At 46.4% G+C, this 16078-nt stretch overlaps 1 protein-coding gene across 3 annotated transcripts in view; it reads left to right on the forward strand.

Annotated features, from left to right (window-relative positions):
- TMCC3 (transmembrane and coiled-coil domain family 3) overlaps positions 1-16078 on the forward strand; it is a 130471-nt gene that overhangs the window by 76750 nt on the left and 37643 nt on the right. The window contains exon 2 of one of the 3 annotated variants that reach the window (XM_032194369.1): positions 1714-1787. The exons of 1 other annotated variant lie outside the window; for it this stretch is intronic. Coding sequence is in view for 1 of the 2 variants with exons in the window: in XM_032194351.1 (XP_032050242.1) it covers positions 10178-10255 (78 nt within the window). In the remaining variant the exon portion in view is untranslated. Of the gene's footprint in view, positions 1-1713; positions 1788-10135; positions 10256-16078 lie in introns of those variants that run through there. One more of the 3 variants, XM_032194351.1, reaches the window with a different exon arrangement.

Below are 16078 nucleotides of genomic sequence, written 5' to 3' on the forward strand. Positions count from 1 at the left end.
CCGGCACACTGCCCTGTGCCACAGCTAAACTGCTCTGCCTGTGAAGTGCGGGAAGTCCGGGGGAGGCATAACTAAATAATGTGTGTTTATAGATGCGCGTGTCTGTGGAACGGCTAATGAGCAAAGAAAAGATAGCTTGCACAATGTATTTTTAACCTCGTCAAGTTTTCTGTCTAGTATTTTTATTTCTACAGTGCAGAATAAGGACCTGTTGAAAATAGTGGGTGTTCACGTGCCACTTTAAGCATCCTTCATGACTGCTGAGGAACACCGAAAAACCAGAGGAGGGGGAAATGCTCACATGCAGGTGTTTATCTGCTGTGTGTAGATCGGATGGTACAGAAGGAAACAAGAAGGCTGTACCTAGAAGTTTTGGGGGAAGAGGTGTCAAGTCAAAATGAGGTTTGTCCCAACGCAAACAAGGTGCTGAGGATTTAGCTCTGTGCATGCAATAAGAAAAAGCTTTCCATAATTAGAGAACATGCCTTCTGGGGGGGAAACCTGATAGTTTAGGGTCTGTTAATCTCTTCTGTTTTTAAATCATGATTTTTATAGATGGGTTGAAGATATCTTGCTGAGAACAGTTGCTAAACATTTGTTTGTTTTTATTCTCGTCTTAAGAAGAGAACTCACTTTAAGGATTTTAAATGCTCAGGGACATTGTTTAACTTTCAGATGTTTACTCTGCTGCCTGTCCACATTCACTACAGAGGAATGCAAGAAATCTCTGCTGATTTCATTGAGTTCATCTGCTTTTTTCTGCATCAGTGACGCTGAGTTGTGTACAGATGTGCCCTTGTTTTGGATGCCTTAGAAAAATAAATACATTATGGTCTGGGGGGCTGACCAGGCAAAGTCCAGATAACTAGAGGAAATTTCCATATCAGTAGCAAGAGTAAATTTTCAACAGATTTACTGAAGCATCCCCAGAAGATGACACATTCTTACAGATGACACAAGGGCATAGGTTTCCTGCTGGGTCATTTATTTTGGTTATATAGAGAGTCTTTCCCTTTCCTAGATCAGATAATTGTTTGAACTATTACCTTAGATGTTTTATCTCCACAGATGTTCTAATGCCACATTTGCATTTTCCTCAGTCCTTCAGGCAGTCCTGTTAGTTTTCATCTCTCCCTCGTCAAAACTTCAGCAGCTGATATTGTGATACCCAGAGAGATGACTTTTCCAGATATGATTGCTGATCTCAGGCTCACCAGAAGAGTCATTCTGAAGCTTCCTGCAAGGTTTTTGCTTGGATGAAGCTGCTTGTGGTATTTCCAAGGCCTGAATGCACTACACTATTTTTGAAGTTCTGTTAGAAAAGGGGGAAGCAGTCCATTTTGGGGTGCTCGTGCTCGTACAGTTCTCCATACATAAATGTTAGATGGCTTCACACTTGTCTGTATCCCCATTCCTTATCTTTTACAAGGTTCTTAAATCTCTATAAAGATCCACAGTATACTGGTGGCAAGGGTCTGGATGCAAACGTACTCAACGTGCTGCAACACAACAAAAAGCATGGCAGCTAGGAATGTGATTTCATGATTGATTTAAATTCTCACTTCTGACTTCTGCTGGACTCTGCATCCTGCCTTCAGGCTGCCCACTTGCCTAAGTCAGCCCCGCTGCTTGAGGAGCTGTGCAGCCAGCCAGATGCTAATCGAACTAATTTCTCTCTATATTGCAATCTAATAATTTACTTTGTTTTGACAGAGGTGGTTGTCACCTGGACCAGCTCTCTGACCTGCTCTACATTGTTGTATCCAAATTACAACCCAGCCTCAAGGGTAAGATACTAGACCAAACACAGGCATTATAGGTACACATCCCACTACCATGACAATACATGTGTATGTAGCATTACAGGGTAATGAATCGATCATTTCTGCATGCTAACTCCGAAGCAGGGTCACCCAAGCAGTCTCTGTTTTTTGTTGCAGCTTAAGAGTGTGATATAAATCCACCTCCGCCTGTGTTACTGCCCGAGGGCAGCCTGCACGCCTTTATGCCATGTCTGTATCAGTAATGGGCCATTTGAGTTTATGGCCCTGGGGCCTCTGATACCATCCCGTGCCGGTGATTTCAGGGCCACTGATGTTATCCTGCTGGGAGCACCCACCTGGAGCTCTGATCATTCTTGTGTAGGCAGTCTTTATCTACGCGGCGGTGGCATATATATAGCGAGCCCTTTTACAGCTGCGTGTTATTACTCTCCGTGCAGTTCCAGCAGCGCTGCAGGTATGTTTCCCAGAACTGCTCTGCTTCCCAGCCAAGGCAGAACGGTTCCTTTCAGCCTAAGCAAATCCTCAAGCCATGCCTAGAGTTTCAACAGTGCAGAACAGAACAGAAGGAAAATGGTAGATATTTTGTGAAAACTTCTGACTGCAATGAAAAATATTTTTTTTTCTCTTAAGAAAAAAAAACAGCACAGGACTATTTTATCTGCTGAGATTTCAAATGGTGAAAAGTTTGTACTACTTTTTTTTTTTTTTAATTGAAAACATGAGAAAATACTTTGTTTAGGAAAAAAGCAACCTCTCATTGTAAGGAATGCAAGATTTTGGTGAGTGTTAATGAAGATTATGTTCCACCATTTCATGACTGTAGCAGACCTGTTTGTCTGAGATGCTGAAACTTGTTGGATTTGTTGAGTGTCAGAGCAGGTGGCGAGGTACGCACACTTTCCATTCATACAGTAGGTCTTTGCAATGCCAGTTGCTTCTGAATAGTTTGTGTTTATTGTTGTAATAGGACTTCTCCTCAGCTAAAACCGCTGGACAACGAGCTGTCTTACTTTGTCATGACTTTTATACGCCTGGTCACCAGAGCTCTGAATTACTTATGATATATACCATGTTGCTATTAGACATTTTATGTTGCTATTAGAGTTTACATATTGCTTCAATGATTTCTACTAAGACTTGTGATTACAAACGTTTCAAAGTCTACATGTAATAATTAATCTTTATTAGCATAATAGGAAAGTTGGAGTATTCAATTTCTCCGCTCATAATAATTTAAATAGAATTGTTTATAAGGTTGTGCATGTGAGGCACACAAACAGAAATAAATTCAAGGGAACATTGTAAAAGAACAGTTTCACTAATAAGTCTCTAATTATTTTTAATAATTTTCAGTTTTCTTCCGTGTTTTGATTTGTAAGCATGTGCCTGTTAGCTTCCTGTTGATAAGGTCACGCCTTTATATTGGGCTTGAAAAATCTATCTGACGTCTGGAAAATCATTGGCCTGAGGTGGTTATACAGAAGAAGTGGGGAGCTCGTAGCTCGAGCAGAGACAGTTCCATGCCATCGTTCTGGATCAGACCAACCCCAACCCTGCTGACATGTATTTAAAATTTTATTTTATTTATTTATTTAAGGCAGGAGGACAGACAGCTTCATCTTTCAGAAGCTCTTGAGGCTAGCTGGTGTTGGATGGGGCAGCAGCTCTGGGCAGCAGGAGGGCAGAGGGCGTTCGGCTCTTCCAGGCACGGAGCTGCCCGGCTGCTGCGTGTCTCTGCTGAGCTCTGCAGCGGGGCCAGGCTTCGGCGGGCACGGGGGCTGGCTGAGCTTCTGTCCCTCGGCATTGCTTCGCATAAAAGTGCTTGATCGACATGGCTCTAGTGGGTAAAAAGGTAAAGAAAAAGGCCCACTCTTCATGTAACTTGAGTAAGAAAAGCTCAATTAGCAAAGTTACGCTGGGGGAAAAAAAAAAAAAAGAAAAAGGTTACTAGTTTTGTTCCAGAAAATTATGTTCCTATACGGCAGAACGGGAATTCTCATTGACAGATGTTGTATCCCCACCATTCCACATTCAGGTGATCTCACGTATACATTTTCCTTTCATGGAAGTTCAGGGGAGAACTCCCCTGAAATGCTAGGACTGTAGCTCGTGTTGCTGCAGTTTCCAACAACATTGCAAAGTATGCTGCTGTTTATATAGTCCTGCTAAACTAAGGTCTCAGGGATTAAAAATAAACCACAAAACCGTATGATATCTCATACATTTTATTTGTTGTAAAAGAACAAAGCAGAAGAATTCAATCTTTCAAAAATTGTCGCCAGATTTCATAACAAATGATAGCTTATGAATTTACGGTTTTGAAAGGTCCAAGAGGGCATGAGTTGACATTAAAAGTTCAGGTATTTTTTTCTTAGTATCTGTATTATCTCACAGATTTAAAAATAGAAATAATGTTACATTGTGATCTAAATCATTATTTCAATAGTCAAAGTTATATAGTTCTGATCCAGAAAAGTATGTAAACAGGTGCTACAGTTTGGTGTTGTGAAGAATAAATACTCCTGGAAAATTTATTGCAATTAAGCAGAACGGCATTTTGGCTTTTCTGCGTAGTTGAGGTTACTTCACATCCCTGTCACCCAAATCAGAGATGAATGTCATATGTTTAGGTTTGGCACATTGAGAAGTAAACTGGAAGGAGCTTTCTGTTTGTACTGTGCTTAACTGTGTTGTATTAATGCGTGATAACCCATCAGACAACATACGTAACGCAGTTCCCCGCACAGGTGATTGTAAAGGAGAGCTTTCATGTTGCAGTACAAAAAGATTTAGCAGAACCACAGTTAGATGAGTCATAGGTGCTCGCCTGATAGTGGTGAGGAAACTCGAGCTTCATTCTGGTGTCTGTAAACAGAGAGTGACTGTAGTGAAACCCGAAGAGCTGCAGCAAGTTTCAGGGCTGTACAACAACACTCACCAGGAAGAGGTGCAGTCTTACTTGTATAATCATTAATTTCTCTGTCCTCTGATAACCCGTCTGTATTTTCTGGCTGACTGGCAAAGAAGTCCTGCTCCAGCATTTGACATTGTCTGTTGGTATGGAAATCATTGATGCCACACATTTAGTGTGACATAATGCATAGAGTCACAGCCGTGCACTGTGCTTCACAGGCAAAGAGAATTGACAGGTTCCTACCCAGCACAATCTCTGTGTGCAAGCAGAAGCCACAAATTGGGTTGAGGTGTCTGTGGAGCTGCAGCCAAAAAGCAGTAGGGTGAAAGCTGTGGTGCTCTTGTATTCACTTACAGTGCCTTTAGGAGCCCAGGTGTCAGCTACCCAGCTGCACACAACTGCGAGCGCTTCTCTGAATGGTGGGTAGAGGTGGCATGCCCTGAGAGCAATTCTTCTGCTCATGGGCTATATCTAGTCTACGCTTTTGCCTTGTTTATTTTAATTTGGGACAGATGATCTCACTGATATAACCATCAGGGTATGCAGATTTAGGCTATGTACCTTCTGGCTGCAGTCTGAATGGTTTGGATGCAAGTTCACACTCACATTTTGGAAGGGGGCACAGCTTTACGTGCCAGCCAGCTGCAGCCTGGGTTCTGCAAACCTCACAGCAGCAGCAAGGAGGCTGATCTGGGACAGACAGGTTGGATATGCTCATATCCAGCCATTCCCCGTGGGCCCCGAATTGCATACTGTGAAGCAGAATAAACATTGTATGCTGGTGAGCAGCAGCCATTCCCATCGCCCAAGGGAGGCTTCTGTACTTGCCTCTGCAACACGGGTTATCTTTACTGTAAATAGCCGGGTTCCAGGCAGGCTCTCGGCATGGCTGTTATTTACGTCTGCTGAAAAGGTGGCTCTTACTCATAGCACTTAAAATGCAAAACACTGCTGCCATCCTGCAGGTAGTTTGCACTAGTGCTGTCACTGCCAGCAGCAGCAGAGGGGAACTTTGCAGCATAATTTCCTTGTTTGTGGAAGAACAAGAAAGGGACCCGAAGGAGCAAGGGACAATAAATAGTAAGCAGGGGAAGGAAAGAAGAGGAAGGACTTCTGCTACCCCCAACTGGAATTTTTCACTTGCTTCTCTGTCCTTCACCCTCTGTCAGTACACTGCACTGATGGGCCAAGACAGTCCTGGGCTGGGAGCTTTTTCTGGTGTACAGAATGGGTACTCACAGTGTACATGGCTGTTACATCCTGAAAGCTCATAAAAAAAAAAAAAAAACCTCTTGATGAGGAGAGGACAGAGAGGAGAGAAGCTGATTTAAAATTTTAATTAGATACCTGAATGTTTGTCAACATCAGATCTTCTGAACGAACATCACAGCCTGGAAATGCAGCCTGTAAATCTCAGTGGTCCCTTGGCACTTTGTGTTGGTGCAGACGGAGTATCTCCTTTCCTGTGGGTGTGAAAGGCTCATGCTTTGGCAGAAACACTGAGAACGGTGACCGCGTGCTCGTGGATGACTGCAAGGCCAGTGTCACTCAGCACTGTCCCATTTGCTGTCAGATTTAGAAACGGTGCCGACAGTCTCTCATCACGTAGGACTTTTCCCTGGAGACCGGTCGTAACAAGCTTTTGGAAAAAGGTTTGGAGGGCACATTAAAAAGTCTCTCATAAAAAGCCCCAGTATCCTGTTTAGCATACAGATGTTACCGCTGTGGAAAAAGGGACCTTCGCCTTCTTCCTGAGTGTGCCTTGGCCAATATATACTTAGCACTGTATGTATCAGTTGTCCCAACAACTTCAGAACACAGCATTTAATAATAGCACTTTTAATTCTGGAAAGCTCAAGGTTCTCCATGGAAGAAAGGTGATGTGGTTCTCTTCTTATAAACGCGTGCTCCCAGATGGGATGGCTGCGTCTAGAGAGTAGGGTCATTGGATGTCATCATCAAATGGATGACAACGATGCAGCCCATGCAGGGTCGTGAGATGGGACTCATCCGTAGAAATCTCACGTGGTCACTGCCTCTGCTGCCCCTCCAGGGATCTTACTTTCCCAAAACAGGACAATGCAGGCAAACCTGCACTGACGTCTGTCCCACGGGGAGCTGCATACACTGGTGTATGCCCTTGTTCAGCGATCCTAAGCTTAATCGGATCTTCAATAATTTGCAACATTTTTTAAAAGGTCACTTCTTAGAAAAGGACAACAAAATGATGTAAACATCAGGAGTTAATCGCTGTGGGTGGTGCCAGTGTCCTGAAGTGAGGAAAGGCATTGGAAAAGGATGAAGTTCCTCTGTGCCTCTAAGGACGGCTGGGAAGTTGATGAATGATTTTGAGAAATCTGAACTTCAAAATGACACAGTGGATGGCTGGGGTGATATAACAGTTCTATCATTAACTTAAACCATAGAAATGAATTAAAAATTACCTTGTCAGAAGAACAAGGGATGAGAGAATTCATCTAGGGGCTACCACTTCTACCCATGTCACTTTGAGCTCAGCCTCAAGTTCCTGCCAATATTTGGAAGTCTTTGCTTTAGCAGATGGAAAGTTCATTTGGGAATGGGTGCAGTGTGTGGGAAGAGCATTTATTCCAGGTCTGTGGGCTTCTGAAAATAACAGTGAGAGGAAATATCTGGTGAGGCTGCCAGAAGCACTGTGCTGTGCAGTGTTGTGCCGTGTTCGGGCAGTCCTGCCTTTTGGAGTGGGGAAAGAGAGCTGTGCAAAGCAGCTCTGTGTGTGTGAGGAGAGGGAATTGTCTGTGCTCAGCCAAACAAAATGAAACATGTTCAGTAAATGTGCTGTAGGATAGCGGTCTTCCTGCTCCTGCTACAGACCTGCACAAGGGTGAGGGGGAAGAGTAGAGGGGAAAGGAGCAGCCTTCAGCTGGACGGATGGCTGCATGGCACCACAGTTTGGTGTACACTTGATTGCATTCTGAAGACACAGGTGATCTATCCAGCATAAGCAAGGAGCCCTTTACTGGAGATGCTTGCAAAGAGTGGCACCTGCAGAGGCTGCTGAGATGGCAACAGCTTCTAATTCAGCTTGTGGGACGGGCTCTCCTCACCTGTGGGATGGGTGCTTCTGCCCAAGCTGCTGTTTCTGCTCCACGGTAGCTTGCTGCCGTGCCCAGCAGGTGTTCCCAGCTGCTCAGCCGGCTGCCCCGTGCTCACAGCTCCTCCGGGAAGCCGCCAGTGCACAGCACTCGGATGCTGCTGGAGCTGGTATGCACGGCAGGGACTGCCACCGCCGATAGCGGTGCCCGAGCAAACAAACCTGACTGGAAGGCACACCTAATGCCACACCTGGGTCTTGTGAGACTGACTGTGTCGTCTTTTCTTCCTAGAAGCTGTGGCAGAAGAGAGTGCTTTCTTTGTTTATGTATTGGTATATGGTATATGTGTTAATACCACTTTGACCAACTGCACACAACTTCCTTCTAAATATATAGTACACACCCCTGTCTTGGAAGAGAAATTTCATGATCTTCCTGCTAGCCTCTGATATTATTTAAATAAAGCTGATATTATTTAAATAAAACTCCAAATTTTTGAGTCAACTATGATTTACAGTAAGCCTTCTATTACTCAAAAGCCAACCAACTGAAGTCTTTTATGTGCCCTTTTTCCGTCTACCTATCCTCTCTATGCTTTGATCAACTACATCTGGCAAGGCTTAAAAAAAAATCCTGAAAGTTCCTGAGGAAGTGAGGACGTTTCATCCTAGGTGCTGGAAATTGCACGGTCCTCTTTGGAAATGTGCAATTATCACTTCAGTGAAAACCCCAAACCCACAACATTTGCCTATTTAATTATTCTTACTGACCTTTACCTCCAGAGTTTCCCTCCGTGGGGCACATTTTGAGTCATGAATTAACTTTCATGTCTGAACTGAGGGACTGAAGAAATCCAGTTCCCATTTTAAAGCTTTTTCCCGACAGCCTTTCAGCTTCAGCTGTCTTGTCCAGCTACATGAGTATAGGAAGAATGGCAAGGCATCACTTGTGTGCAGGCAGCCTGTGTGGCTTGGGTTACACCAATACTGCACAGGGCAAATAATGATCTTTGAATTTGGGATAACTTTGTAAAAGACTGATGTTAGAGTTGAAGAAGAAACACCTGCCAAGAAGGTTAGTTCTAGGATTTATTTTTTCCCTTTGGAATGTCAGTTCTTTCATTTCTGAAAACCTCATTTGATGAAAACAAGGAGGCCCTTGTGTCAGATAATTCCCTCTGATAGCGGTGTTATCTCAGTACATGAGATTCCAATAAAAATGTAAATAGTGGCAGGGATTTATTTATTTTTTCTGCTGTAACCCCCTCCAGGGCAGTTCGCTGTGTTGACATGTATATATGTTTATACATGCGTATGCCCTGGGACTCTTGCTGTCTCTCACTAGAGAAGAAAGGCGGCGTGACTCATGCACGCACATCGCAGCAGCTGCCTAAAAGGTGAAGCCCTCATTCACTTTGGAAGGAACTCCATGTTCACTTTGTGTCACAAAGAAGAAGTGGTGACAACTATTATACTTATTCCAGGAAAGGGAAAAGTACTTCTCAGGTACAATTTGCTGAGTGACTATAGAAAGAGTATTCAGCTTTTACTTTTCAAGAGTTTAACATGTGTTCAGCGTTACTGATTTAAATGTGCTTCTTGGCATAGGTATTCTGAAAATAAATGCAAAAAGAATTCTGCTCAGCTCTTAGCAATTTAAGTAGAGGGTGATGCGCTGCAAGATGTGTTCACGAGCATGGTTTGGAGCTCCCGTATGCTAGCACACTGAAAGGTTTATCTCGTATGTGTAACAGGGACTGAAATGTCATCGGTTGTCATGCTCCACCGCTTTGGAAACTGTGAGCACTGATTATTTAGGGGCTTTGACGGAATTTGTGTGCTTTGTGGAAAGCCCTGCGTGTGGGGGACTCCCCAGGTGCGGCACCCAGCCGTGCCCAGGGCGCCTCACCCCATCCCAAATTGTCAAAACCTTGCGCTGAAACCGCCCTGAACGGCACCATTAGGGCTTGTGGTGCCTCATGTCGGATTTCTGAACCTTTACGGCTTGGTGGTGCTTTGTGGGGCTTCCCTGCGGCCACGGCACCTCGGTTAGTGCAAATCTACCACAGGAGGAGGACTCGAGGTGGCCAACTGGAGTCCATCTGGAGGGTGAGGAGCCGGAGCCTTCCTGAGGAGCCCCAACCAAAGCGGCAGGAGGACGGGGGCTGTGACTGTGAGGGCTGTGACTATGGGGGCTGTGACTATAGGGGCTGTGGCTACCAGCTCAGCTCTCCCCGTCCCGGTGCGGAGGGGTTAAGGCGGGTGTGGCGGCTGAGGCGCCGCCGAGCCATGCCGCCTCCCCCCGGGCGTGCCCGGCCCTCCCGCGCCGCGCCGCGCCGGCCCCGAGCCCTCAGTAGCGCGGCCGGGAGCGGGGCTGCGGGTAGCGGGACCCCCCCCCCCGCCGCCATGCCGGGCAGCGACACGGCGCTGGCCGTGGACAGGACGTACTCGGACCCCGAGCGGCACCGGCGCCGCAAGACGCGGGTAAGGCGAGGGGATGAGGGGGGCAGGCAGCGCACAGCCCCCGGGCTCGGCTCCCACAGGTGCGGGGCTGTAGGGCAGGCGGCTCCTGCTGCGGGCTGTGGGGCTGGGGGAGCCGCTCAGCCCGCTGGGGGTCAGCAGGACCCCCCCGCTGTCCTCGGTGCCCAGGTGAGAGCCCGGGTGCGCTGCTAAGCGAGCTTTTTTCCAGTTTGAAGCGTGGGGATTAGGTCTGTGTGTGAAGAAAAAGGTGTTGGTTCGGCTTTCTGCTTCTTCACGACCGACTTGTAGGGTGCTCCTTATCCTGCAAGCCGGGTGCAACAGCCACAACGCAGTAAGGGGTTTTGTGTGTTGCCTTGGTGTTGCTCGTAACGAGTCGAGCCAGTTGGTTTTCCCCCATTGCTTTTGCTGAAAGAGTAATTTGCTCTCTAACTTAATGTGGCCGTGGAAGAAAGTTGCTTGCCTTCGAGGCTGATTTTGAACATGCTTAGGAGTTGAAACAGAAGCCTCCGTCCTATAGTTTAGTTGATCTGCTTAAAAGCGTGAGGTACCGTGATTAACATTCAGCGCAGTGCCTGCGTATGGAAAAATAAATCGCGCTCTTAAGACAGCTTCATGAAAGCACTGGGCTTCTGTCTGGTTCTGAGTTTATTTTCACCAGGTTTAGCCTCTCCTTCTGTTTCTGCAGCCATGGGAGTCGGAAATGTAACTCACTAAAGAGTTCCTAGAGTCGCGTATAATTGCGTTGCTCCAGGGTCTAGGCTTTACAGGTTGTGCCAGATCTCATGCAACCTGCAGTATAATTGGCAGGGGTGGTAGCAGCAGGTTGTATATTCCAGATGATGGCAAGAGCTTGCACTAAATCCATTTGTGCTTATTAGGGACAAATAGGATTTTTTTTCCTGGGTAACTTCTACATTCCTCTTAATGCCTTAACCAGAGGAATAGAAATGGCCAGGCTCCGGAGTGGCTACAATCGGTGGTATTGCGCAGGAAAGGAGCAAGAAAGCAGGATGCTGTTTCTCTCTTACAGACTGAATAAAAAGCAGCTGAGCAGCTGGAGATAAACCTCCTGTTCTGAAACATTCATGGCAAAAAGCAACACAGAGAACAAACACAGCAGGACAGGGTTGGTGGGAGGATGCTCAGGGAACCCAGCACACCTGGGGGACCTGCCAGGGTGAAGAAGGTCTTGGAGCTGGTTATATCGGCGTGATGGGGACAGCACGCAGTAAATAGGGGGAGATGCACTTAATACAGCTTGGGGGAAGGAGCGGCAAAGTAGTTGCTGGGCCTCATAGTCTGCCTAAAACAGGCTACTGAGTCTAGTTTTGGGGTGGGAAGGTTCTGAAGGACTTCCCCGGCCCTGTGGCTTGCTGCCTGTGTCCTTTATGCCCCTCTAAGGATTTTTCTCGTGAGAAAGTAAAGCCTTTTGTGGATGGGGAAGAAGACTGTGCCACAGCTGTAGGAAGGCATCACCAGATTCAGTTTGCAGAAGTGCTAGAGCAACTTACTGTGAATGTAGCCTTCTGAGTTTGTAAACATTAGTATCTGAGGGGAAAAGGTTTTACAATTTGTGTTGCAGTTAAAAACCACCTTCGGCACAATGCAGCGGGTCTCTTCGGTACCTTCCTGTTTGAGGCCACTTGGAGTATGGCTTCCTGGGCTGTGCTAACAACTTTCTGATGAACCACGTCACGTTTTGTGCAAAGATCCCAGCGCCTGAAAGAAAGAAAATACTTTAATGAGGGGCAGCCAAGCCGTTCTTAACGTGGGGGGATTTAGTGCTGCCTAAGGAGGTCAAGTACTCGGAGGGAGAGGTCGGGCGCCTGTTCCCTTCCCTGGCCGAGTCCCAGGAGCGTGGCAGCACGGGGCAGGGCATAAAACCTCTGCAGCGTAATGGTGCAGGTGCCTTCCTGCTGTGGTATTTCGTGGCGGGGGTGTGTTTGGGCTAGGCTTGTTACCTTGGTTCTGGAAAGTCACCCAGCCCCCCCCCAGCTGTCAGGGTGCCCTTCTGGGGTGCTATTCCTGCCTCGCCCCTTCCCCAGCACCAGAGGGGCCGCTGCAGCTCGCTCTGTCTGGGGCACAGGTGGGAGCTGTGCAGGGTGGTTCAGCTCACCTCTGCTAATAGCAGCTGCCACGGGCTGCAGCTTCCCTGCGCTTCGTGTCCACCACTGGTCAGTTCTGCAGCACTCAGAAAACTAACCCAAATCTCTCAAAAACAACCTAAGCCAGGAAGTAGAACGAGATACGGGAGCAATGGCTGCGTTTTCAGCTGTTGTGTACCAAGTGCTGCTCTCACTTGAATGTAGCTTGCCGGACAGCTGAGGAGTGTCTTGGTGCTTTCTCAGGGACTCATTTTTTGCAGCAGGTACTGCAAAACGAGACCAGAGGTGCTCAGGTTCTGTCCACACCAGGCTCCTTATGGGGCAAGTCCGTGCAGAGGGCTGTGCTATCACAGTAGCAATGCTCCTGATGCTCAGACTAGCTTGACTGTGCTAATTTTTGCCTCGTTGTGTTAACCTGTGCTTCAGGACCACCCGGCAAGGCCATATTAAAGCTCTCACCTCTCAGAGCTCACCAGCTTGTCCTATTTAGACCTGAGAAGCCTGGGTGCTGATTATTTTTTTTTTTGCTGCTGATCAGGGCATTGCTCTTCACCCTTGATCTCGTAACCCTTACAGAGCAAGAGTACTCCACGATTCATCACGGTTATGTATTTATGCGCGTGGCCTTGTAGAAGGAAAGCCCTCTTCTAGCACAACTAAACCACGAGTCCCTTACTGCACCCCATGATAAGTCCCTGCAGTGACACAGCCTGCTTTTAACCAACACCAGGTGCTTGAGACAGAGATGCAGGAAGTCCTAGCTACAGGATTCCTCTCAGGCTGGAGCATATGCAGAACTTTTCGTTAGTATCTCATCCGAAATAGTAACAATTATTTCTTTATGGATCAAGAAAAATCTCACCTGGAACAGATGTGGATGTGCTATTTATTTTTAATCAACAAATGGGGATTCCTATTTTCAATCTTGTTGGGCACTCAGCCTTAGTGAGACTCGCAATAGAACCAGTGTGCTGTGGATGAGCCGATTCTTATCTCAACACAACCAAAAAAAGGCTTACATTAAAAAAAAATACAGAAGTCTGCTGCTTTTCTTGTATTCGGGTGATGAAAAATGTCCTCTGGCCTGTCTCTTCTAATTTTCCGTGTCTCTTTTATGATCCCTCCCATTCATCTCCTCTGTACACGAGGCAGTCTTTTTAATAATCTCTCCTCATATGGAAGCCTTCCTAAGCCTCTAATCACTTTCATCATCTGCCGAGGATTCCCTTTATTTCTTGTAATCTTCAGTCTATTTAGAGGAAATAGCATAAAGAGATGGAGGAAGATTATTACTATTATTTAAAAACAGTCAAAACAACAAAATCCACCACAGTTTCGGGAGAAATTGAGATTTAATCTGTATTTCTGGTGTTCTCTAAATACAAGGGTCACTTATGTTGAAGAAATGTTTGGTCTGGGCTTTTGTGGCTTCTAACCAAACCTCCAGATACTTTGTGCCCGAAGAACTTCTGAATGGTTTTGTCGCTGTTTCATTTTTTTGACATAAGATGAGGATAATGTGATGAGACAGAATATTCTGAAATATCAGCTGTAAACCCACAGTGTGTCTAGAGATGTGCGAAGCCTGTCAAAGAGTAGGCTCCATGGTGCAGGGGTACGGGGAACAAGGGAGGGAAGCCTCCATTGTGGGATTAACCCCATAAAACTGATCAGCTGTATAGAACTGAAGACAAGCCCGTTCATTTAAAACAACTATCCTGGTTTTAATATTTTGTCGCTGTAGAGCTGTTTGGAAAACTGAAACTTTTTTTTTTCTAGCGCTAGAAAGGACTGTTGGGAAGTTTACAAAGCAGCTATCCTTCTCTTTTTTTTTTTTTTTTTTTTTCCTTTGTGTACTTTTGAGTTTTGGGATTAAATACATCTAAATGCTAAAGGTCAGTGTGAGGTGTAATTTGTTGTTGCCAAATGAAATAAAGGGGGGCAAATGCTGCTGTACAGCTTAGCATGGTGTTGCCGTGCTCCCCCTGATCCTGCGGAGTGAACCTACGTGGTAGAGTCACGAGCCATAAGTATTTTATTTTCACCCAGTCCATCTTCTTCCTTCCAATCCAAGATGTAAACAGCAAGTGAAGGTGGGCATTCATGTTCTTTCCGGGGTTTAAGGTGACTTCTAGGTTTGGAAGTTTTGGAAAGGTACTTAGACCTTTCATAGCTTTGGGTCTCTGAGGATTTTGTCTTCTTCCCTCTGCTGTGCTTTTGATCCCTCCCTCCTGCCGTGGCTGGACTCGCTTGCAGGTCTGGGGCATCTACTGCAGCTCTTCAGATGTTAGGTCTGTTTCAGTCAAACAAACAGCCCCACCGACTTAGCTCCTGGTGGGAAATCAGGGTGCCGGTGCTGCAGGGGCTGCAAACAGCTCCAGCTCCTGGCTTGCCTCTTGGCATCGTCTCCACAGGTGAGGCTTCAGCTGTGTGCCCCCTGGCACGGGGTCAGCAGTGAGGCAGAGCCTGCGAGCTCCTGGCCTCGCTGGCCTGCTGTCAGTGCCCAGGCTGAAAAGATTGCTGCTGCCCCTTGTCTGCTTGTAGTGGTCTTGGCACCACGAGCAAGTGTGCAGCTTTCCTCTTCGCCCCTGGAGCCGAGCGTGGGGTGGGTGGGAGAGGAGACCGTGCAGTGGTGGGGTGGGGTGGGACAATTCCCATTTCTCTCTTATATATTTCAGAGAGCGTCGCTTTAGCAATAGTGCAAATCCTCATTAGCAAGGAAGGTCGCATTATTTTTACTATAGGCATTTTCTGCCTATCTTCCCGTAGTCCAAAGGAGGAACGGAGTATTAATATGCAAAGCCAGAAATACCCCTGCTGCTCTACAGCCTTGACATATGGGGGCTGGTATGCAACTGGGGTGCGTGTGCCTGTGCAGCTCGCCTTCTGCACGCTCGCTCAGCAAGCGACAACTCTGCTCAGGCACTTTTTGTATCGTCCTACGTAATCTAAGCTTTAATTTAGGGACAAGAATGGAAGAGGAGGGTTGTCCCTGCTAGCTGAGCTGTAAAGAATATCTGCAAATGGCAAGCTGCGGTGCTGGTACTGTAGAAAGCTGGAATGAGGCTTTTTGTTCTCTTTTTCTTTTTATTTAAAAAAAAAAAAGAAAATAAAAGAATAATACTGAGACTTGTCCCACTTTATTATTGTCATGTTTTTAGTGTTGCAAAAGCATAAAATCGGAGAGGATAGAAGGTGGTTTCCCTGGTATTTTCTTAGTTACTTACATTATAGTGGATACTCAGACTGTGGAGTGCTTTAGTGGACCTTTGATGTAAAATATTTGTCATCTTGATTAACTGTTAGTGCAGTAGGCACCTCTTACTTGTTTTATTTATTTGTAGTGGTTTGTTAACAGCTCCCTTCCCTCATACATTTCGGTTCAGTAGCCCTGCCCGTAGAGGTTGCAGGGGATGCGAAGCGCTAATGCTGTGCTATTGAATCGAAATCAAAGCGTGACGCACGCGGTCCTGAGCTCCAGTTGGACCCTGTCGCTGCCAGCAGTAACCTATGGAACTCGTCCCAGATGAATTAGAGCAGCCTGATGGAAGATTTTCTGCGCGTTAAGCAAGCGCTCTTTGCAGGACAGCAGGTGCTCCTGTCTGTTCGGATGCCAGTCTCATCTGGCTGTAGTCAGGATGGTTTCGGCGGGTTTTAGTCTTTGGTTTTGTTTTGTAAATAAACCACCTTGTAGCAGGCTTGGCTACAAACGTGTGGAAGC

Source organism: Aythya fuligula, chromosome 1, assembly GCF_009819795.1.
Source record: "Aythya fuligula isolate bAytFul2 chromosome 1, bAytFul2.pri, whole genome shotgun sequence".
NCBI classification, from domain to species: Eukaryota; Metazoa; Chordata; class Aves; order Anseriformes; family Anatidae; genus Aythya; species Aythya fuligula.